A 23,902-nucleotide genomic window follows, 5' to 3' on the forward strand; every position below is an offset into this window, starting at 1 on the left:
ATCGTTCCACTCCTGCTTGCAGGCTTTCCATAGGCCATGTACAGTGCGACACTGATGTGTTGAAAGGTGCTGTTTGAGAAGTCCAAAAGCACAAAAATCTATCGGACTAGCATCTGGACTCTTCACTGAAATGTCCTCGAACGGAATAGCTGCCATGCGTCGTCAGAAGACCAGCAATTTTTTGGCCGTGTGACTTGAAGCTTTATTCTGGTGCAGTTCCACACGATAGGTGTCTGCTCCATACAAGAGCGGTATTTCTTTTGTGTACACTGGTGATAGGATATGTTCTTGGTAATAAGCAGTTGCTTGGCCTACTTTGACCCATTTGGCCGTAACACGGTGTGGTGGTGGATTCACACAGGCTGCCATATCCCGGATCTTCTTTAGCACCTGTCTTGTTAGTTTCGCGAGCACCCTCTTTGGATGCGACTTCGTTGGTGATGTTGGCTGTGGAGGCGGCTGCTGTGCATTTTGTTTAATTATATCACTAACAGTGGCCCGTCATTACGCCAATCCATTGTTCCGACACGGTTCTACTATGCAGGAAATGCTAAATTACCAACAGTGGAATTGACTTTACTGATACAACTAACTTCATTAGTTTTGCTGCAGTGGGCATTATCTTATTTTTGACCAAGTATTCCTTCATATGGACTCATTTAGAGGTTGCTGGTTTGGTTTTCGGTGGAGGTGCATAGCAATTCAGATCCCACTACAATCTGTAGGTCCAGCCCCTATTATCTGTGTATAGAGTGGACTTTAAAGAAACTTTTCAGACAGATAGACTTACATCCACTTGCAAGTTGCCCATCCCACGAAGCTGAGAAAACATATTCTTCAGGGCATCATTGCAGTTTTGGGGGTGAGGCTGTTTCTGTATTCTTATAGATAATCCTACAGTGCCACCGGGCCAGGAACTGAGATGATAAATCCTCATTGCAATGTCAGCAGTTCCTTATAAATTGGAGAGGAAGTGATTACCTAGCTGCAAGAGGCCCTAGGTTTGAATCATGAGTGGATCATGAATGTTTCATTCTGTTTATTCAAGTGGTATTGCACAGTTTAGAAAATTTTCTTCAAGCATCCCACAACTATTAATTTCCACTTTGAGCACTGGTTTGTTCCCACAGTAATGCATTTTAATTTTTTGAAACAAAGTCTGCTGGAACTGTATTAGCTTCTACATCTCATAGTCACAGTTAATGCAGCATTTTTTAACTCCAATTAGAAAACTGTGAAATCTGATGTATTGGGAGGATTATAATACCACTACAAATATGTAGAATCGATTGAAATATGTAAAAGTTTGCAAAATAAATATGAGTGCCCTATTGCTGTATTTCGTAGTTGATGGTTTTTATGTGACTAAATGCACTAGAATAAGTACATAAAAATCCAGTTTCTTGTGATAAACAATATCAACAACGACATATGCTTATCTTTTATAGTTCCACATGCACTCTACTCCTCCATACAACTAGGCATATTCAGCGCTAGAGAATAGAATTTGAACAGAACTCCAATGTATTAAATGAGCAACTCCAAATTATTGTCGCCGAAAACAAACCTTCCATCTTTCTAAACAGTTTGCAAATGAATTCGTGCCGAACCCTGTGGCCGAGTGGTTAGCACATCGCGCTGCGACGTCAAGGGTCTCGGATTCGAATCGCGCTCGGGCGTGGTTGTTTGTGAATGTCCATTCCTCAATTTCATCACTCATCCCCATCTTCGCAAATTAGCCAAGAGGCACAAAACTCGAAATAAAATAAACTAAATCAACCAATCAAATGAATTCGTCAACTCTTGCTTCCACGGTGGTGTCACAGGTCTACCATCGCTGTTGCCTTCACAGATCTTGTGTAAGACAGAATATTAATACGCAATTTTACAGTGAATATGTTCTTCGTAGCTAGACATGTAACTGATGTATAAGAAGAATTGGCTAATTTTTTGTGAGATGTTTCGGTACTATTGTACAACTTTTCCGCCCCGTATGTTCTTAAATTTTACTTCTTTGATGTGTCGTTGTCGATAAAGTCTAATGCATGGTGATACGAATCGCGTTGGTGTTTCGGTCAAACCTCATCTGTTCAAGTTGACGGAAGGGAGCCTATTTTCATCTTACGAGGATCATGTCAAGAAATAAATTGACCTTTGTTATGAAACAGCAAAGGAAAATTCCGTGTGCTAATTTTGGCTTATGTTGACTTAGTTCATACTTCCATTGTTGTGACATTCTGTCTGACGTGAGCTCTTGACGCAGAGTTGATCTGTGGAGCAGCTTTGATCTATATACATGGTGTGGGAACACGTTGAACACTTCCCCGTCTTTTATTTACAGAAAGTTCTAAGTTTGAGAAGGGAGCAGCATAAAGAAATTCTATGAACATAATTATCCGAAGACGAGAAAGAATAGTGGACCCGTTTTTGACGACAGTATTAATTTCCACTTTGAGCTCTGGTTTGTTCCCACAGTAATGCATTTAATTTAATTTTTGCGACTCAAACTTCTGTTTTCGTAGCATTAACTGTAGCGTAGCCTATCAGAGAGTTTTGCGTCACGTGCAGAGATATACGATGTGGAAGCAGTTGTGCTTGTGTATAATTTGGAATTTTTCAAAATTTCAATAGGTGGATTTTATGTGACGTCAGGATTCGCACCGCCGCCATGTTTCACGGACAATTTTGTTTGTCGTCTGCAAGGAAATACTCTCCACGTAGCGTTCGTTACATCTGCGCCAACTGTACGTTTATTAGTACTGTGTAAAATGTCTGTAACATTGCATACAATTAATGACAATGTTGTGCCATCTGAAAATATCTGTAATTTTTCATTGAAACTCTGCGCAGTCGACAGTAAAAGATATGAAGAAAAAGGAAGTTCTTTTCCGGTGTACATCCATATGAACTGGATGATAACGAAATGAAAAGGGGCGTAGTTCACGTGCGTTTACTTACTTGACCCAGCTACTTTGAATCAATTGTTGGTATTTATTAGTGGTTCGGATTCTGCTTGAATTATTTATTTCCAGATGAACTGTCAATTCCAAGGCTCTGCCATTATCTTATTGTCATTGTTTCCATTTTACGTTTGTTGAAGCTCTGTAAATTAGAATGTTGATTTGCTCGCAAGCAGTAATTTCACTCTGCTTTAACAATTTGGGATATGCCTGCCTCCGTGGTGGAGTGGTTAGAATAGCAGGGTCCCGGGTTCGAATCCCGGGAAGGGCATGGATGTTCTTTGTGAGTGTTCCTTCATCAATTTCATCATATCATCAGTCGTCCTCATCTTCGCGATTATCCAAAAGTAGCAGAAAAGCGAAGTAAAATAAACCAAGTCAGTCGATCAATTTGGGAGACTTGGATATATCATTAATATGTTCTATAACCAAGCAGTGCTTTTCTCTGACAGCACGCAACGGTACAGCATAGCCTACTACCGGCACCTTTACTCATGGATCGGATAAGAATTTGATACACCTTGTTTATTTTTACCATATGTAATGCTTTACTTGTTTATTTTCAACATGAATATGTTTTATTTGTTTGTGTTAATATTATCAAATGTATAGTTTTATTTTATTTATGTGTAATTAAAAGTGACATCGGAAGCGGAAGTCATTTCCGGTTTATAAACATTTGTAGAACTGTCCAATATTTTATTGAATCCGTTGCCAGGACAACAGTGCGTGAAAAGACGAAAAGTAAATTGAGTTTCGCGAGATGTGAATTTTGTTAAAAACGTTGTTATAAAATAAAATCTGCAGCTTAGTGTAGTGTTATTGAGTATAGTGCCATTGTATTGCAATGACTGTTTAAAGTAATATGATTTTATTAAACATTGTACAATGGCAAGAAGCTAATTATTTTTCTAATTGCACGTCCTGAGAATGCTCAGTGTAGCAATAAGGTAAAGGAGTTACATAACTCTGCCTCATAGGGAGATTGGGTATCTACCGTGACGTGGTAATCCAGTGTCGTGCACCAAAGGGAACGTCACAAATTAATAAGTTTGTTAACGGGCGAAATATAAATAATCAAGTACAAACGTACAATTATCAAGGTGAATTTAACCTTACATGTACATTTTTATCGCCAAACTTATCGGAAGTATCAGCACCTTTCTATCAAAAAAAAACAAGGAAACACTACTTGCAAGTATGATTAAATACATCGGTCCTAAAAGTCCTGTACTAAAATTCTCCGAGAAAGGTGATATGCGAACTTACCCGAGAGGAAATGTTCACTCTACACACTGTAATATTTGCTTTGTTCATTAATAATGTCACGATTTATTCTCGCCAACCAGAGACAGTCTCTTCTGATCAACAATTATCGAGGCCTTGCACATCCTGTGCCGTGAAGTTCACCTTCTTTCTCGGATAATTCGAGGATAAACCTGAGTTTCTGTTTAAAGAACCGAATACTGCACAATGTACCATCGTAAGCAAGGTTCAAATCAATCACCCGCGCGCTTAAATTCCGTATGTTTACAAGAACTGGCCTCGATCATGGCTGCTCGATCACAATGCAACAGTTTGTGACGTAGGTGAAACACACCTATACAAAATTATTTACAAATAAAAGCTCCGTGATGAAACAGCTCTTTGGGGGCCAGGGCATACCAAGCGACTTTTCATTAAGTGACACGTGGTCAAGCGCATCGAGTCCCGTCGCCTCTGTTTCTGGCTTTCGAGTTTGCTACCATTTCGTTCAGTAGCTTCCCAATTCTCCTCATGAGTTAACACGTATTTCTTCTGGTCGAACCCGGGACCTCGCGCACCAAAGGCCAAAACGTTAAGCATTCGGCTACGCCAGAGGCGTATAATTATTTAATTAATCGAGGGGGATCGTTTCCTAGGAATCGAGAGAGGGATTATTTTTAATGCGTGCTTGAGAGCCGCAAAATGGGCTGGAGTGGTAAAAAAGCGAAAAATAACAGCTGCAATAATTTGTGCGTTCATCTAGTGCATCGCCACTAAGGGTGCAGCAGACACCCCCGGTCAACCAGTCCACCTCCCCTGGTAAACAAGAAAATCTGGAGACAAGTAAATGCTCCGTTTGTTCAAATACGCATTTTTGTCCTTCCCATCATTATTATTTTCACCGTCACTGTTTTTACCCCGCAATAAATCCTCGTGTGTGTGTGTGTGTTTGGAAATGGAACTTTGGAAGAATTAAACATGTTATTATAAGTTGGCGTTGAATAACCCTAATTCTTTGTACTCAACATGGCATTTTTACTTAAGAAGTAATGGGCACTGTATCTACAGACCTTCTTCCAAAGGCCTTCCGCATTGAGAATGGAAGTTGCTTGCTTTCTTCAATTCTTGCGAAACCTTGGTTCAGCAAGATATCCGCTTTTCTTTAATTGCTGTACTATCGGCAGTGGTGTTCCTTGAAGCTTTCCGAATGATAACTTGCATTGCTGGGTTGAAGGTCATTGGCATGGCCCTGTTTAACTTCCCGTACCTAAGACACGATATTTCTCGTAAAGCTTTCACTTGTATCTTCCAACTTGTTGTTTTCCTAGTGAAGTTGGTTCTTTCCAACTTGTTATTTTCCTAGTGAAATTGGTAGGGGTGAGGTAAAAGTGATCGAAGCCTGGCTTATCCTTTTGCCTTCATTACACGGTGACCAAAGCGGCAACGCTTGTTGACTTGCCATCTGGGCGACCCATGCTGGATCCCCTGTTGCGACTGCTTAAACATGCACGATACTAGTTTCTCCAAGTACACAAAAGTCAATGTTCTTCATTTCAGTCACCTTTTGTATCATTGGGCTAAATGCGACAATAAGAATAGGCGAATAATTAGATGAAATTTAAGTATGTTTTTGAGTTTATGCACGGATAGGTTAATCGGGACTGGGTCTACAGTTAAAAATAGGTTCCGAACCATCCTGGACCTATTGATTACAAGGCGACGACGTCATTGAAGGAACCATTAGAAAGAAATACGCATACTCACGGCAGGACCCGAACCCGAAATTTTCAGTGGTGAAATCATAAGTCTTAACAGTTTTTACGCACTCGGCCGTCGAGGTGCTCCAAAATATCCTGTACGATACATTTGCATATATTGTCATGTTATGTCAGAACCGCACGCAGTTGGCCTTCTCACCATCTGTATATTTCAGAATAAGACACTATTTACAGTCGAGTTGTGGCAATTTTTCGCATTCTCAAATTCTCTGCTACGCCTTTCATAATGGACGAAATTAGATGAACGGTTATCAACTTGAGAAGTTATCTTTTTTTATAATGTTACAAAGGATCTAACGCAATCAAGCCGTCCCCATTTTGTCACGGAAATCGTGTAGGCATCCCTACGTCCGGTTAAGGTACCACCTCCCCACCCAAACTTCTCTCGATCTCATGATACTGTTGCTTTTCTACTGTCAGATTGAAAATTATGGATCCTCGAGTTTGAACTCCAATTAAAAATTAATCAGTAGACCTACATAAAATCGAGTTACATCAAAATTTAGCTTATTCAGTTCTGCGTGAATATATGGTAACCATTTTTTATTCGAGTGTGCCTTCAATTTTTCATCGTCGTGAGAACACAAAAGTGTCGTTTTGTGTGTGTGTATGTCGTCCGATCGTGATGAAATTTAAAATACAGTGCAGATAGAAAGGTTTTAAACCCAATTCTTCATTTTTAGATTTTTTTAAAGCGGTCAAAAAAGGCTCTTATCAATTTTGTGAAACAACTTTTCTTAGTAATACTGAAAGATGTTAATTGTTGCAAATAAAATGTTTTTTATGTATCCATGCAGTGATATGTTCTAAACTCTTTTTACACGCATTACAAATCACAAAATAACGCGAATTTGGCATAATATGTGTTGAATTACCTAGCTAAGTGGCTTGGTTTATGCGGAGTTCGAGTGCACGCCTACCGTCATCGGTATTTGTCGCGCGTGAAACGTTTTTCATTACCTAGTAAAGTGGCGCTGTTTTGGCAGAGTTCTCATCTCAGTGCGCGTCTACCGTCACACGGGAACTGTGATCATCGTTATTTGTTGTGCGAGAAACTGTTTTCTGTTATGGCGTTACTGAGCGATGTGACGTGGTTTTGTCGAAGATCTCACGTGAGCCGCAACGTTGGTATTTGTCGCGCGAGAAATAATGGAAAGTAACTTCCTCAAAAACAATTTCCAACCCGTGAAACTGTCACGAGGCATAAGCCATGTGAGCTACAAATGAAACTACTAGTTTTAAAGGTTTAATTCTAGGTATACGTGTTGTAAGAAAATTGTCCTGAAATAAAAGCGCGAATTTTGGGGGAAAATAACACCAGATACATACAATAAGCAACCGAATGCAGACAAGCGAAAGACTCACACAGCGTGGTTTCGAACACGATTCTAGGTACTTTCCCTTCGACGTTTAGATTGGTCCACCCGAGCTAGTCCGTCTTCTCCCGCCCAACAGTATATCACTATTTACTTCTGACCATAGTCCACGTAATTTAACAATTTGCACGCGCAGCACAATTTAAATATTGCTCTCTACCTAGTCGGTATAGCGTCTGTCTACCACGCGGGAGACCCGGGTTCGATTCCGGCCTTGTCCCCGCATAAAGCGGCTTTGGGGCTGAGCAGGCCTCAAATCGATAGGTACCTTGGGGCAAACCTGGGGGAGTAAAGGCGGCCGGAGCGTGGTGCTGATCACATCAGCTCCAAAATAAATTAGCGAGATCGAGAAAGTGGAGCCTTACCCCCATATCCTCTAAATATGCCTTCATGGCACGGTGCAACTCAGAGGCGAAGATATAGTACAAGCAATGCAAGCACTGCTTGCATTATTCGAATATCATTTAATGTACTTAATGTTTTAGCCTTATTTCGTTTCCATCGCACTCGATTTGGCGAAAAATTACGGCCGTAAACTCCCTCAGCAGCTCTGTCGCAAGCACCAGCCTCAATGCTTGCGGCTGCTCTGCGGGAAAATAACGCACCCGAAGGAGTCACATGGCGAAGCGTGAAATTCGAGTGGAACCCGTCCACAACGCTTATACCAAAAGCTCTGCTTGCTGAGCTTGCGTTATTCCCGAAAATAGCCGAGCTCAACCGAAAGCAGAAGGATATATTGCCACAAAAAACTACGAGTAAAGAATATTTGTCTTCATGAACACGTAAACAAGATCGCGAATATAAAAATAATTCTTAGTCATAAAATAACTAAAATAAGTTATTATCATTGTTCAAAATTCCATATACCTAGGTATATATCATTTTATATTACAATTTATTTTAGATTTCGCGAAATGTAAAACGCGTAAAAAAATGGATATTGGGAGTTCGGGCGAGATGGTAAAGGGCGGGGGTTTGTGTTTCCAGGAAGTGAAATGTCTGCACCCCCGTGAAGAGTTTCCCCAGGGAGAGAGGGAAGATTCGACGGACCTTGGTCTGCACCCTGTGTCCAGCTCGGTCCAGCTCAAATTACGTCAAAAGTGTTGACCGCACCAGTGTTTGCAACTGCCAAATTATTTACACAGTAATTCAAGTGAGCTGTTTCACAAATTTTACAACCACATTCAATAAATTGACTGCTTTTGAATAAAACTTGGGGTGAAAATAAAGCTATCTAAAAAGAACTCTCTACTGATATTTACACAGCACAATTAAATCGTATACATTGTACACATTATGAACACAAGAACATGTTTTAAGTTTTATTATTATGACACAATTGGTGCTCCCAGGATTTTTTGTAGTAGTCTCCTCATTTTGTCATATTTTCCTGCCTTTGACTTTCCTTTTCTTAGGAATACTGGGCCAAAGGGGGGGCAACCCTCCCCCGGCCCCGGCCCTGCCTCTGTATGACACTTTATTACTTAAATATTATGTATATACTCTTTCTGCTGTCATGATTCTGATTCCACCGCTTAATTTCTATCTCCATACTGATATATCTTTCCTTCCGATGAGGGATAAAATTAAGGAAATAGGTTGGTATCACTTTCGGTCGTTTCAGAGATTTCCAAAGTGATCTTGCGTGGATGTTTTCCAGTTGTGGAAAGAGCATGGGAGTGTCTTCACGTTTTGAGAACCTTGAGGCCCTAAGATTTGTTGAATTGTTCGATAGCGGGAAATTTCCTATATATGCAAAGGAGTTTGGAATTTATTGTGGTGAGTACATCGTCTATTCATGTGTTTCTTTGGTTTGAAATGAAATTTTTAAAGTTTGTGTTTAACTTTTTATTTTAATGTTTGACTCCGAATGCGATTTTTAGGGTGCCCACAAATCCTAAATTACAATCACGCCGTGTAAATTAAATGAATGAGTTATTTTACCTAAATCCGTTTGGTCACCGTTTGTCCACATTAAAAAAATTATGAACAAATAAAAGTACTAATAAATAAATAAGAAAATACTTACCCCTTTAGTCGTATGCGGAAAGTTCGCATATGTAAGACGTTTACTACCATACGAATAACGTTACCTGGAATTTCGAAAGTAAATGTGACGTTTGAGGATCATATGGTTTATTTTTAGAACCGTCACTTTATTATGATATTTTGACAAATCCAGCGACCGGGCCAATGAGGCTATAAACCTTTAATCCTCCTCTTGGCGTGCCATTGTACTACATGTTTTGTTGTACTGAAACATTGCTTGCCTCCTTCGTAAGACTACGCTTCGCTACTGGTGCTACTATATGCACAGGGAACTTTACAATCCTATTGGTTGTTCCAGAAGATGTGCTGGAATCTTGCACGCAGAAATAGTTCATGTCGTACCACTCAACGTATTGCTGTTGAAGTTGGGGAACCTTACATTATGAACCATACAACTACGACCAATATATTCAAGGGCAAAACTAATGCATACGAAAAGAACAATTTCTCAGAAGTCACGTGGTTTTGTTTGCATTAACTTCATTATTGTGGTGGATGGAGAATAGCTCCAATGTGAAGAGCATGTAGACTCTTTTTCTATAGGTCATTCTGCCAACAATAGGTTGCTGTTGCCTACGAACTGGAGAAACCTCAAAGCCAAATTCGAAATAAACACTGATATTATGTTTGGGACCAATGTAGGATATTTCCTTTCTTATTCTCGGAGCTGGGCAATTTATTTTGTTGGTCAGCCAGCGCGCTGCGTTACAAGATGAAGGTGATTAACATAACATACAACATAGCTGTGGTGTATAATAGCCATTTAATATGTTGTGTTTGTACCTTTTTGTATAATTACGTGAAGTACACTTTGATCGCAATTTGCGGGAATTTCCAGTGTGTTGTAAATCTAGCTAGGGTCAGAGATAAGTCCATTAAGCACATAATGCATGTTCATCACGTCCCATATATTTCCCCTACACACTGCAACCGGGCGTGAAGGCATATGCGGAGGATGTGGAGGTTGTGTGATCATCATCACACTTAGTCCGCTTTTATCCATCGGAGGCGGTTCATGCAGGGACATGGCTGGAAAAATTCCCACCTGAAAACACGTTCGCCCCTCTTTTCGTCGTGCCTCTAAATGCACCATCCTGTCATTCCGGTACTATTTGTCAAATAAAATGCAAAAGGCAGGTCAGAGGTTCTTGGTTCGAGTCGAGATCAGGAAACTGGTAGTGCGATGTATTTTCTAGAGCAGCCGTTCTCAAACCTCCAAAAACGAGGCATCGGTGCTTCATTTTTTCTGTGCCGTCACACTATTGGGTTTCTGATATTCTAGTAAACAAACTAATAAGTTATTTCGTAATATAATCAATAGAAATCAAAGAAGAAAAATTATATTACAATTAGAGGACAATAGTGGCGGCGATTTGGGGAGGGTGCGTGGAAAAGGGCACCTTGTCACCTCAGTTTTGGAACCCAATCGCCGCCGCTGCATGCCAAGTATTCGTAAGAACAATTACTGATATCAGTGAGACTAGTGCATTTGTTTCTTCTTACAAAGTTCTTTCACTTCCGGCTCTGCATCCAGCCATTTGCGATACTTCCATTGTGCGAGAATGTAAGTCGAGAAGCCAGATATGTACTGAGAAAAGAAAGAAGTGTGCTAACAGCTTCCTGTGATTAGCATGGATTCTGTTTCTTGACGCCGCACCAACATTCACAAACGCTGTCCTTTCAGGAGGGTCAGATATCACTTGCCATGCGATACTTTACACGAGCCGGAAATTATTTTGGTCTTCTCTCGCTGGTATGAATTGGCAACTTGGGAGCGAGCTATAACACCCGAAGCTTCCAATCAGCAATCGCGCCGGTGACGTCATCTCGACCCAGCGCCTATCGCTAACGCTTTACATAGTTCGTAGGCGTGTTAGCTGGACTGGAGAGAATAACGTAACCAAATGAAGTGAAAAGGAGAACAGAAAATGGAGTAAATGTCATGATGCAGTCGTTTGTCGCAAATTTCAACAATCGAGCATCAAAGAATAGTGCCAGGGAGATTTCGGGAACGAAAAACCCCGAGTCGACGGCTGTACAAGCTCGCGAACGTGTTTGCGTGTGTGTGCTCACAAGCTTGTCTCTTCGTTTCATAAGGAAATCGATAAAATTTGTGGATTTTTACAGTATTTTCGTTGTCGAACATGAATGCGTCTTGGATTTTTCTCGAAAACGTCACGAGACATTGCGGAACACACTTTGAGAATAACTGGCCCAGGGAAACGAAGGAGGTATTTTCTTCATCTGACGCCTTGAAACCTTTCAAAGAGTTCTTCCGTCGCTCAGCGAATCAGTGGTGGGAATGACCAAGAATTAGTGAAAGTGTGTTTGAATATTTGCGTTATCAAATTCTACAATATAAGCCTAGGTCATTGAGTTATCTGCTTGTTTACATTCAGGAAGGGAGCACCGACAGTTCGATGTCGACCCTTGGATCCAACACATGAAAGAGACCTTTGTAGGAACCATGAGAATCGGGGACATAATGCAACATCGTCAGTGCTGTGTGAATAATAAAGTAATCTTGACCAGAAAGCAATGTGTTGTGGATGTAGTGAAGAGACGTTTACTCGTTTCGAGTTCGGTGTTAGCACGTCGGGAGTGGCAAATAATAGGAAGTCGTAGGGCAAGCAGAAAGTGCCTCGCAAACTTGTTTGTAAACTGGAACACTGAATAGATTGTGTTTCGTGTGCGGAAAACTCGGGAAAGATGCCTGTTATCATTAAGGTTTGTTGAATTTGTTTCGAACCAGTTTCTGTTGCGGTGGTCTACATTGTTATCGTACTTCAGTGTTTACTATGTATGCAAGAGGCATGCGACAATTGACACTCGTCACGGAAGTTTAAGGAAGCTTTCAGATCGAAGTGACAAGCGACATGTCACTTGGAAACGAAACTTCGGAAATAAATGCAGCCTTTCGTATTCTAAGTTATATGGCGCAATTGTTGTTTGCATGTCACTCACGCTGCTGTTTTCTCGATAGCGTGGTCTTGTGATCGTGCACGCGCAGTAATTTTGTTTATCGGACTGGAGGCTGGTCACTTCGGTGTGAAACTCCAGTGTCTCTTCGTTTTGATTCTTGATTTGTTTTATTTTACTCCCCTTTTCTGCCACGTTTGTCAAAACGCGACTTGGAAACGAGCATCCAGGAATTGATAGATGTTTTTATTATTTAGCGTCTCTTTTCTGCCACTTTTGGCTAATCACGACGACGAGGATGAGTGGTGATATGTTGAAATTGATGAAGGGACAGTCACTAACAACACCCATGCCCCGGCCGGAGAGCCTTCAGGAATAAATGCAGCCTTTTACCGGAGTAACACAACAAGCTGCTTGTGTGGCGCTCCGGCTGGGCCGTTATCTTAGGTAGCTTTTAAACCGAAGCGCATGGACCCTTTCATTCTATAAGAAAGCATTCATCGCGCATACACTAACAGTCCGAGCGAGACGCAAGCGACAGGCGACACGTGTCGCTTCAGGATTTTACCAATCGAACGCTGGCTTGTGCGGCCTGTCATGCCTGTATGGTGTGAAACGTTGCTGCTGTTCCCAAGCAACACGTGTGAATTCTTCCTTAAATAGCGTGCATCGTGTCGCCTCCGTCTGTCGGTAGCGCATGCGTAGTGAATGCTTTTCTGCAGAATAGATGGGGCTCGTGTCTCACATTCCTGTCCAACATTGTAATTATTTGTATTAATCTATTTCGCGCAGCTTTTTTTCACTTTGGCTAATCGCGAGAATTAAGTTTAATCATGATTAGTTGGAATTGATAAAGAAAGGGTCACAAAGGAATGCCTTTTTCAAAACCGGGACTCGAACCCGGAGTTTTCTGTGCTCAGATCGTAAATCCAATTATTATTTCGTAATGATGTTGCTGGATCTTCGGCCTGTGCCAGTGATATTCCAACTTCTGAAAAATTGTATCTGTTTAGATTTCCGTCTAGTGAAACTTCGAGGTTTGCTCTTGCTGTTGTCTACAAATGTTTATAATAGTTTTGCGGCGCCGTATGTTTATTTTTTCTATCACAGAGCCAGGTTGCCTGTATGGCGGGGAGGCCAAGACACATTGCCTTAAAATAAACATTTTGGGGGGAAGAGCTAGAACACTGGCGTGCGCACGGGGAGCCTTTGCTTTGATTTTTTGTCACTTTTCCGCCACTTTTGGTTAATTACGACGATGATGATGATGTGATGAAATTGATGAAGAGACGTTCACAAAGAACTCCCATGCTCAGATCAGGATTCGAACCCTGGATTCCTGGCGGCGTCGTGCTAAGCACTCCGCCACTCAAGGGGGAGCTGATGGGGCTACAGTCTCCCCAGGAAATTTTGATAAAATTAAAAATTTCAAATGAAAGCACTCGGGAACTTGGGAAAAACCGAAGTGGTAATGGCTAGGCCGTTCAAATGGCTCCCGATTACTATTTTTTTTTTTTTTTTTATCTTTGAACAGTTTTTAAAAGGAAAATTGTAATTGCGAATTATTTTATTATCTCAACTCCCCCTAGAACGCAGCTATGTAATATCCACCTTTACAATTTTAGTTGCCTCTGAAAAAAAAAATCCTGTGTACACACATAGGCTGAAATTGAAGCTGAAATTGCAAATATGGATATTATATCATTGTGTTCTAGTTAGGTGGGATAAGCTGTAAAATATTTCATAATTATCAATTTGGCCTTCATTTTAAAAAGCAAAGTTGGTAATCGGGAGGGGTTACATTTACCACTTTGGTTTTTCCAAAGTTCTTTACTGCTTTCATTTGAAAATTTTGATTTTCTCAACTTCAAAAATTCATTGAAAGTGATGTGAAAACAGAGCAGTGTTTAGAGGAACACCAATTTCCCACCCCCTTCTCCTAGCAGGACTGAATAAGGAGTCCCGGTATAAATTTAGTTTCATAGCCCTTCGACTCCATCGTGTAAAAAATTCTTATCTTTTAAATTTACAAAATGTATAATTTTGAAAACGAAGGTTTCTTAATGACTGTGTTACAAGACCTAATGTTTGCACATGAGGGCATAGCACGTTGTCTGCAGGACCCTTATCACAACCACTGGGAAAAATGATACCTTACTTGTTCCCGCTTGAAGAACATCATGTAAGCATTCTTGAATGCAAACAAATGTTTCCTGGTGGAGCCAGATTGAAAGTTTTCTCAAAATGTCCAAAAGTATTTTCCACAACTTTCTTTACATTGACATCTTCACATGTCATCCTTTCCTCTTGCCATTTCATGATTTTTCTCTTGTTGGATAAACTGTCCTATGATGTACTTATGGACTAATACTGACAAATAGCTACTTCAGTGTTTCTCTCTGGCTTTTGGGGCAGATCTTTTTGTCACACCTGCCTGTACCCAGGATTTCTTTGAGGGGAGGGCCAAGCCCGAAATCTTGGTTATATATATGTGTGTGTGTGTGTATATGTACGAAGCGTATTTTTTAAGTAAGTACCGTTTTGATATGTACAAAAAACAAGTAAACTTTTTGTAACAATTTTATTGTCACATGAAAGACCACACTTTTATCTACTTTTCCACATAATTGCCACCAATATTAAGGCACTTATCATATCAAACAACAAGCTTTTGTATTCCGTTGTCATAGAAGTTTGCCGCCTGAGTTGACAGCCACTGCAACACTGCCGTTTTGAGGCTATCGTCGTCATCGTGGCACTGACATCCTAGATTCTTCTTCAGTTGCAGAAACACTTGGTAGTCACTGGGTGCTAGATCGGGGCTGTATGGAGGATAATCAAATTGTTCCTGCCAAATTGATACGATGAGATCTTGAGTTCGATTGGCCATATGTGGATGGGCATTGTCATGCAGCAAAACGATCCCTTTACTCAGCATGCCGCGCCTTTTGTTTCAAATGGCACGGCGCAGTTTTTTTAAAGTCTCACAATATGTTTCGGAATTTATTGTGCCACCACGAGGCAAAAAATCAACAAGCAACACCCCCTTCCTGTCCCAAAACGCGGTACACATGATATTCCGGACTGTAATTGTCTGCTTAAACTTCACTTTCTTGGGCGATGTTGAATGCCGCCATTCCATGGATTGTTGTTTTGTTTCGGGTGTAACGTAGGACACCCATGTTTCATCACCTGTGACAATTTGGCTTAAGTACGTGTCACCTTCAGCTCCATAACGCACAAGAAAAGTCAAGGTGCTACCTAAACGTTTGCTTTTGTGCACCTCAGTGAACATTTTTGGTACCCATCGTGAGCACAATTTTCGATAGTTTAAGCGTTCAGTAACAATTTCGTAGATAACACTTCCTGAAACTTCAGGGAACTCCTCTGATAACGAAGAAGTCGTGAAGTGTCTGTTCTCTTTCACTTTCGTCGACTTTCTGCACAAATCGACAGTGATCACTGAGGGTCGCCCACTCTGTTCCTCGTCATGAACATCCTTTCGGCCATCTTTGAAAGCTATTACCCATTTGCGTACCATTCCAACACTCATAATGTTTTGTCCATACACTTCACAAATCTGACGGTGAATTTCAACTGCTTTCATGCCTTTAGCACTAAGAAAATGAATAACAGCGCGTATTTCACAGTCGGCGGGATTCTCAATCGGCGGAGGCATTTTAAATACGCAAAAGCAAAAGAAAACTAAAACAATGATAATTAGCAGAGAAAAGACAAACCATAAGTTAAAACTGAATAACAAACCTTTAGAACAAGTGACAAATTTCAAGTATCTTGGAGTAATTATAAACAGTCAAGGAAAAGAAGAGGAAGAAATAAGAGATAGAATCATGAAGACAGGAAAGCTATATCAAATGATAAACCGAGTATTTATAGGCAAAAACAAAATTCACTGTATATAAAACAATTTATATACCAACACTTACATATAGCAGTGAAAATTGGACAATGACTGGAAAACACCTGCAAAATGTACAAACAATGGAAATGAGGTACCTTCGAAGAATAAGTGGGAGAACCAGGAAAGATCGGATAAGGAATCAAACCATCCGGCAATCTTTAAATGCTCAGCCACTACAAGAAACAGTTGAACGTAATCAACTCAGATGGTTCGGCCATTTGAGCAGAATGAGTGAGACGAGACTGCCAAAACAGATATGGGAAGCACGTCCACAAGGAACAAGACCAAAAGGAAGACCAAGAAAGACATGGAATATGAGTGTCAAAGAGATTTTGAAGAAACGAAGCATAAGATGGAAAGAGGCACAGGAAAAGGCGATGGACAGAAACGTCTGGAGAACTCTCTGTAACCCCTCGACACCGGCAGGTAGAAGAGGACGCGACTAAGTAAGTAAGTAAGTAAAAGCAAATGTATACACGATCGATTGTTGCCTCAATGCCATCTGTGGCTTGCCAACAGATGTAGGTACACAGTGCGCATGCATGGGACACCGACCGCAGCGCTGCATCGGCGGAATTTCAAAACTGTACTTACTTTAAAAATACGCCTCATATATATATAATTGTCATGAAATATATGTCGATTATTAAATAATTAATTTATATATATTTATATTTATAAACAAATTAACTTGCTACATTTATAAACTAGCAAATTAATTCCTTTAACGACTGGTTCAAAATGTCAGGAAATTAGAAGATAGGTGAGATGTTTCTAATAAGTGTTAGATATTAATTTGCTTTTTATTAAAAATGGTAATTAAATTTTCATACTTTTATTGTGTTATGTTTTGATAATGCTGTAAATCTATTAATGGTCTCTCGAAAGGAAATATTTCCTTATCAGAGTTGTAGCTAGATATTTCAGCGCCCAGGACGAGAATGATTTTTGCACCCCCCTACCTAGATGTACCATACTACCATCTACCCATACTTAGACATTGTAGAAATTTTATGTACCTACTATTTTCCAATGAATCCGATGAAAAGAAAACTTAGCATTCAAGAAATGTGGCTAATAAAAGGACAGTCTGTTGTGCATCCCACACCATCTTCATTGAAGCAGTGTGTGTTATTGTTCACATCTGCAAAATCGATTGCAAGTTAAAGATAACTAGATGGAGGGACAAAAAGATGAGAAACTTGAAGAAGACATTAGTTTCCTATTAAATTAACATGTAAATGCTATGTTTTATTCCCGACAAAAGGAGGTGAGAAATGAAGGAGAAGTAAGAGGTCGGTCTAATTTCTATATTCCAAGGGCCTAGGGTGACAATAACAACCACCTTTGCAGCTACGGCTCCATTTCTTACTAGTCCAATTTAATATAATTTTAAAATCTTATCTATGACTGTAGAAGTACGTTTTTACCCCATCATGTTACCAGCCCTAATGAGACTGAGAGAGAGAGAGAGAGCAAGAGATGTATGCAACATTCACACACAGGCTGACATCATTCTTTGTTATTCCTTCTTTGTATGTGTTTATGATGTTATTCTTAGTAAAGTATGTTTGAAGTCCAAATTAATTGCTTATCTTTGTTGTTATAACACAAACTCTTACCCTTGGAAAATTTTAATGGGGAAAGTTTTTTAATAGAACAAGATCGAAGGTGGGAGATCCCCCTTCCACCATGGGAATTCATACCCTGAATATGACCAACAAAGCTATGGAATTATCCTTATAATGAAGAACATGTCTGAATGTGAATTAACCACAAAAAGAGGACATTTTCTCATCAAGACTGCAGTTCGAAAAAAGTCAAAACGAGGACTAAATATGGGGAACTGTCCTGACAAAATTGGAACATTTAGTAGCTTTGCATAAATGGTTATAAAACTAAAATTACTAAATATGGTAGACTGCAGACTTCTGGAGTCTGCCTCTCTCCAGAGACAACCCATTCATTTATACAAGAAGAATATCTAAATTCTTGTAAAATCTTAAACATTATCCCTGCTATTTTTGTAGGTTTGCATAAAAATATTTCATGGCTCGAGGGGGGTGCATGGCCCCCTTGTCCCCCCCCCCTGGGTATGGGCCTGTGTCACATCCTATACATGAGCTTGTCACAGTTTTGATAAATGCACAAATCTAGCCGTGCACTGTGGGTTGCAATTTCAATGAGTTGTCTCTTTTTGTTATTCTGTTGTTCCAGTAGACATGTGACTGAAGGACTTGCACACAGACATTTCTTCTGCCATACTATCTCAAATCAGCCCACATATGACAATATGTGAGTGGCCTTTGACTTAAATCTTTCCTATTAGTGGCAGCCATAGTAGTGGGTTATCATTTGGTTCATTGAACTGTCACATCAATGAGTTGATAAATGAGGCACTGGATCTATTACAGACAAGATGAAAAGTAGTTACTCGACTTGATGAGATTGTAAAGAAAATAGTATTGTGGGCATAGGATAGTTCTTCTTACTTAGGGAAGCAGTTGGGATATTTAAAAGAATATTCATGATAGATATTGTGTATCTGAATATCAGTAACATATATATGTATTTATACTGATAAAAATAATGATTACAGACAGGTATCGACTGAGACTTATTTTTTATGTGGGAGGGAATTGTAGACCAGCCAGTTTAGCAGCTTTTTTTACCGTTGATCCATTCATTATGAATTTTAAAACGCCTGTTAAAATGATCGATTTCAAAAATGAAAATTGAATCACGATTCAAAAAGTTTGTGGTGCAGTGTATTCACAAAGTGAATTGTTGGTTACTTTATTTATTTGGATGTGTGTGACATGCATGGCAAAATGCACGTACAGTGGCAGGTAATTCTAAAATTAATGACCATTTTTTTGTGTGTTTTATTATAGGAAGGACCACACAGTGCCATAAATGAGGAAGAGTTTTATGATGCTGTTGAGACAGGATTGGACAAAATTGATGAGGAAGTTGAATTCAGGGAAAGACTTAAAAGTAGGCAACAGTTTGGAAAAGTCTCCTCAAAGTCTACCGCACATAGACTATGGCCTGAGGTGAGAAATGAATTTATTAATAATCAAATTCTAAAAAAAGAATTGCATATGTTGCGACAAAATGCTCTTCAGTTGCCTTATTTACAAAAGCAGTTAATTTACAAAGGATGAAATATGCAGAGATTTGTTTGGGATATCAACCAGGTCCCTGAAGAAGATAGTGATGTTAGCCCTCAGAATCCTATCTGGAACTGACCTGATTGATATCCCAAGAGAATCTCATCATTATTTGCTGCCAGGAAAACTTCAAGAATTGTTTCAATTAAATATGTGTCAAGTAATTGTTGTTCTGTCATATGATCAGCCTTCTCATCATTCTGGTCCACAAACATGTATAATTTTTCAACTCTTGCAAAGATCATAAAAATGGTGTAGCATTGGAATGTCAAGAACAATTAATATTCACAGAATGAATATTAATTTATGTATATTTATTTCATTGCTCATTATATTATCTGTGTTTGGCAGATCAGGATTGGACCTACAGTTTAAAATGGGATCCAAACCATTGCGTAAAGTGCTTCCACCAGGAGTCAACTTTGGATCTTCTTTTATAGAGGGTACTAAGCTATCAGGGAGGCCTATAATATCAGTGGTATTGTTTATTCTGTGTACCTGATAATCAAAAATACTAGAGATACCAAGAAATTGGTTAGAAGTTACTGAATCTACATGAAATGGGTACATATTGATGTACTTAGATTTTCCTTTAAAATGTTGATGGAATAGTGCATTAAGTTTTATTTTATACAAGACTAAATCCTATGAAATAACACTTATGTAGCCACTTATTTTTTCCCTTATTCTTTTCAGATTGATCGAATTACGATGGAACAATTGCACTATGCGCGACTTGGTGTGGGTGAAGGAGGTTGGCAATTGTTTGCTGAGGAAGGGGAAATGAGGATGTATCGCCGGGAGGAAGAAGTAAATGGAATGGTCATAGATCCACTGAAGGCAGTTCATACTGTCAAAGGGGTCACAGGTCATGAGATGTGCCATTACTTTTTCAGTCCAGATGTTCGGTTAGAATGGGAAAGTAAGTTTTTCTTTTTTCACAAAACTAGTAAAATTGAATATAAATATGAAGAATTAAGAATGTACTTAGTCACTCAATTGTTGTCAATGTTTTGAAAATTACAGGTTTTCATTTTCAGTGCACATTGAATGTTGCTAATAGGGAAAATGGGAGGTTCATAATGAAAAGCTTAAAACTGTCAACGTTTAACTGGAGCATCACGTAAGTTGAATGCCCACCTCCAGCCGAGCAACATCTATGTTTGCAATTGTAATTGTTTTTACCATAGGATACCCCTATCAATATCTAAGATCTACATCTAAAGCTGTTTAATACATGATCACTACATTCAGTGAACCTTGAAAAATGAAATATGTGGTTTTTGAAATGTTACAAACCATTAAGTGAAGATAATTTTTTAACTACTTCTTGGTGCATCAATGACATGGCGTATGAAGCAGTGCTTCAATGAAATAATGTGTACAGGGTGGCGACAGACCTGGAAAACCTGGAAAACCGGGAAAAGTCAGGGAATTTGAGGTGTCAAAAAAAGTCAGGGAAATGTCAGGGAATTTTGTCTCCATTGACTTTTTAATTTATTTATTTAAAGATTTCGTTATGGAACTCTGCACGTGAACAGGAAATCTCTTTCGCAAGTTTCGGCCTCAACTTTTAGGCCCCTTTTGTGCGCAACACAACCACGGTGCCAAAAACCAGTGATGGCAGGAGGGGGGGGAGGGAGGGAGAGAGAGAGAGAGAGAGAGAGAGAGAGAGAGAGAGAGAGAGAGAGAGAGAGAGAGAGAGAGAGAGAGAGAGAGAGATAGAGATAGAGATAGATATATAGATAGATAGATATATATATATATATATTGAGAGATTTCTCTCGCCAGGGCTTCTCGGAGGGAATTTTAAATTCGAACACTCTTTGGACGAAAAATTGTTATAACTCGGTCACTATGGGAGCAATCTACTTCGGATAACTTTTAGTTTTCAGCTAAAACATCAGCGCATGCAGCCATGTACAATTCAGAACGCCGAACCGGGGAAGGGGGTTTGGAGGGCGCGACCCACGAATTTCAATGGAAAAAACAAACATTTGGAGTTTGCCCCATCTTGTCCCACTATTTTGGAGAGAAGCCGCAAACTTTAGTAATCTTTTCAAACAATGGATATTTCTTAAGAGAACGAAACATGTTTCATGTTCTTGGGTGCCATACAAGTTGAATAATAAGCCAAAATGTGATTTTTTTTTTTACAAAAATAGGTAATTTGCATTTTTGGAGGAAAATTGTTATAACTCTGGCACTATGGGAGAAATATACTTCGGATAAGTTTTGTTTTGCAGCTAAAACATCAGAGCATGCAAACGTGTACAATTCAGAACGCCGAACCGCGGAAAAGGAATTTGGGGCCACAACCCTCCAAATTTCAATGGAAAAACATTAAAATATCTAGTTTGCCCCCGCTTCTCCCGCTATTTTGGAGAGAAGGCGCAAATCTTAGTATTCTTTTCAAAGAATGGATATTTCTCAAGAGAACGTAACATGTTTCATGTTCTTGGGTGCCATACAAGTTGAACAATAAGCCAAAATGTGATTATTATTTTTTTTTTTACGAAAAATAGGTAATTTGCATTTTTGGAGGAAAATTTTTATAACTCGGGCACTATGGGAGAAATTCGGATAAGTTTTGTTTTTCAGCTAAAACATCATAGCATGCAACCGTGTAAAATTCAGAATGCCGAACCGAGGAAGGGGGGTTTGGGGCGCGACCACCGAATTTCAATGAAAGAAAAAAAATCTGGAGTTTGCCCCCTCTTTTCCCGCTATTTTGGGGGAGAAGGCGCAAACCTTAGTATCCTTTTCAAAGAATGGACGTTTCGAGAGATTGAAACATGTTTCATGTTCCTGGGTGCCATACAAGTTGAATAATGAGCCAAAATGTGAAACTCTGTTCGGACATGTGGCATGGATATGTTGCTGGGAGAGGGGGAGGTTGGTCATCAGTATGAATTTCCCAGGCGTGCTCCAGACCTGTGTCAGAGTTTCCACCCAAACATAAGAGTATGAAGTTCCGAAAATCACATTCATTTCGTAATCAGCATCATGATACCATTATGATATCATGGGGCCAGTACGACCTTACTCTGATGATAACGGTATCATCGGGGGAGTAAAGGTTAAGCCTCTAAATATTACGTGGAAAATGCATTGAATTATCATTTTTTCTTGTCCGTATGGGAGTAGTAAGGGGACAGAACCGTCAACAGATGGAGGGGATAAGAGCGGGTGGCGCCGTCTAATAGTTGTCGGACGTCGTAGTGAGGCATTTTGTTGGGCAAACTGAAGGAACATGGAAACAAATAGGTTCCATCGATACATACGATTTTTGTCGAATATCGCCGCCCGACAAAGTATCTCATTACAACGTGCCACAGAAATTGCATGGACTGCAACATCCAACAAATATCGAATGCATAAACAAGAAGAGCTTCAGACTGCAAATATGCTGCTGGAATTTTATTACTCTTCTGGCTCACTTCACCTTATTTAATATAGCAGTGCTTATGAAGGTTTTATTTCATCATCCTGACGTATTACTGGTTTCGAACAAGTTAACATACGTTTACAATGACATTGCACTATTCTTAGATATCAAGAAGAATCCAACCAAATGGGATATATATTGAATACTATCACGAAAAAGTGAAACATAAATCTGCATTGGTGAACGTTATAAAAATTGGCAAGTGCATGCTCCCAACCTCAAATTTACTGCAACACTAGTATGCAATGAAATTAACGCCACTCTCTGTCCTGTCTGTTTAAACTCATGAGAGATGGTCATTAATCTCTCACTGAGTAAGGTTAATGTCCAATATTATGAAATAAAATACTAATAATAAATATGTAAATATTTTAATATCATATTTACTCAAATCATTCAATCATAAAAGCAAATCACTTTCTTCAAGAATTGACTTTTCTCTGCCAGCCCTGCTAAATTTTCACTTTCCATCTACTGATTTATACGAGGGGTGGCCAGAAAGTAATTTCCAATTAGTGGGGACATTGATTTTTCGCAAACCCGAAAACCGTGAAAAACCGAAGTTATGTTTAGGAATGTGCAGTGATGTCTGGAGACATTTTTCGCCCGTTGGAAATATCGTAATAATGCGAATTTTGGCATAAAATGCGAATTGTTGGCGTTTTTAGCGATATTTAAAAAGAAATGCCCTAAAATAACGAAAAATTCCATGAAATCCAACATTCTTGTCTTTTCTAAGCCATGTTTGTGTACATAGAACATGCAAGTTGTGCAACATTTGACTCAAGAGTAAACTGTAGAGTTATACGTACATGGAATAATTCCGACAGCCACATTAAATCATGTATTTCCCACGATTTTTTCAACTTCTATCAAAACCATTTGCATCACAGAGCAAAGTGGCGGGGTTCTAACAGGAGATCGAGTGCGTATCTACCGTCACACGGGAGCCACATCTTCGAATTTGTCGCACGAGATATGTTTTGAATTACAAATCTAAGTGCGCACCATCGGCATTTGTCGATTGAGTAA

At 39.5% G+C, this 23,902-nt stretch overlaps 1 protein-coding gene across 2 annotated transcripts in view; it reads left to right on the forward strand.

Annotated features, from left to right (window-relative positions):
- cert (ceramide transfer protein) overlaps positions 1–23,902 on the forward strand; it is a 90,457-nt gene that overhangs the window by 53,345 nt on the left and 13,210 nt on the right. For both annotated transcript variants that reach the window (XM_083130755.1, XM_083130756.1), the window contains 2 exons: positions 19,144–19,305; positions 20,119–20,344. In XM_083130755.1, coding sequence (XP_082986881.1) covers positions 19,144–19,305; positions 20,119–20,344 — 388 coding nt within the window. The remainder of the gene's footprint in view (positions 1–19,143; positions 19,306–20,118; positions 20,345–23,902) is intronic.

This window comes from Lepisma saccharinum, chromosome 11, assembly GCF_977018435.1.
Source record: "Lepisma saccharinum chromosome 11, izLepSacc3.1, whole genome shotgun sequence".
In the NCBI taxonomy this organism is placed as follows: Eukaryota; Metazoa; Arthropoda; class Insecta; order Zygentoma; family Lepismatidae; genus Lepisma; species Lepisma saccharinum.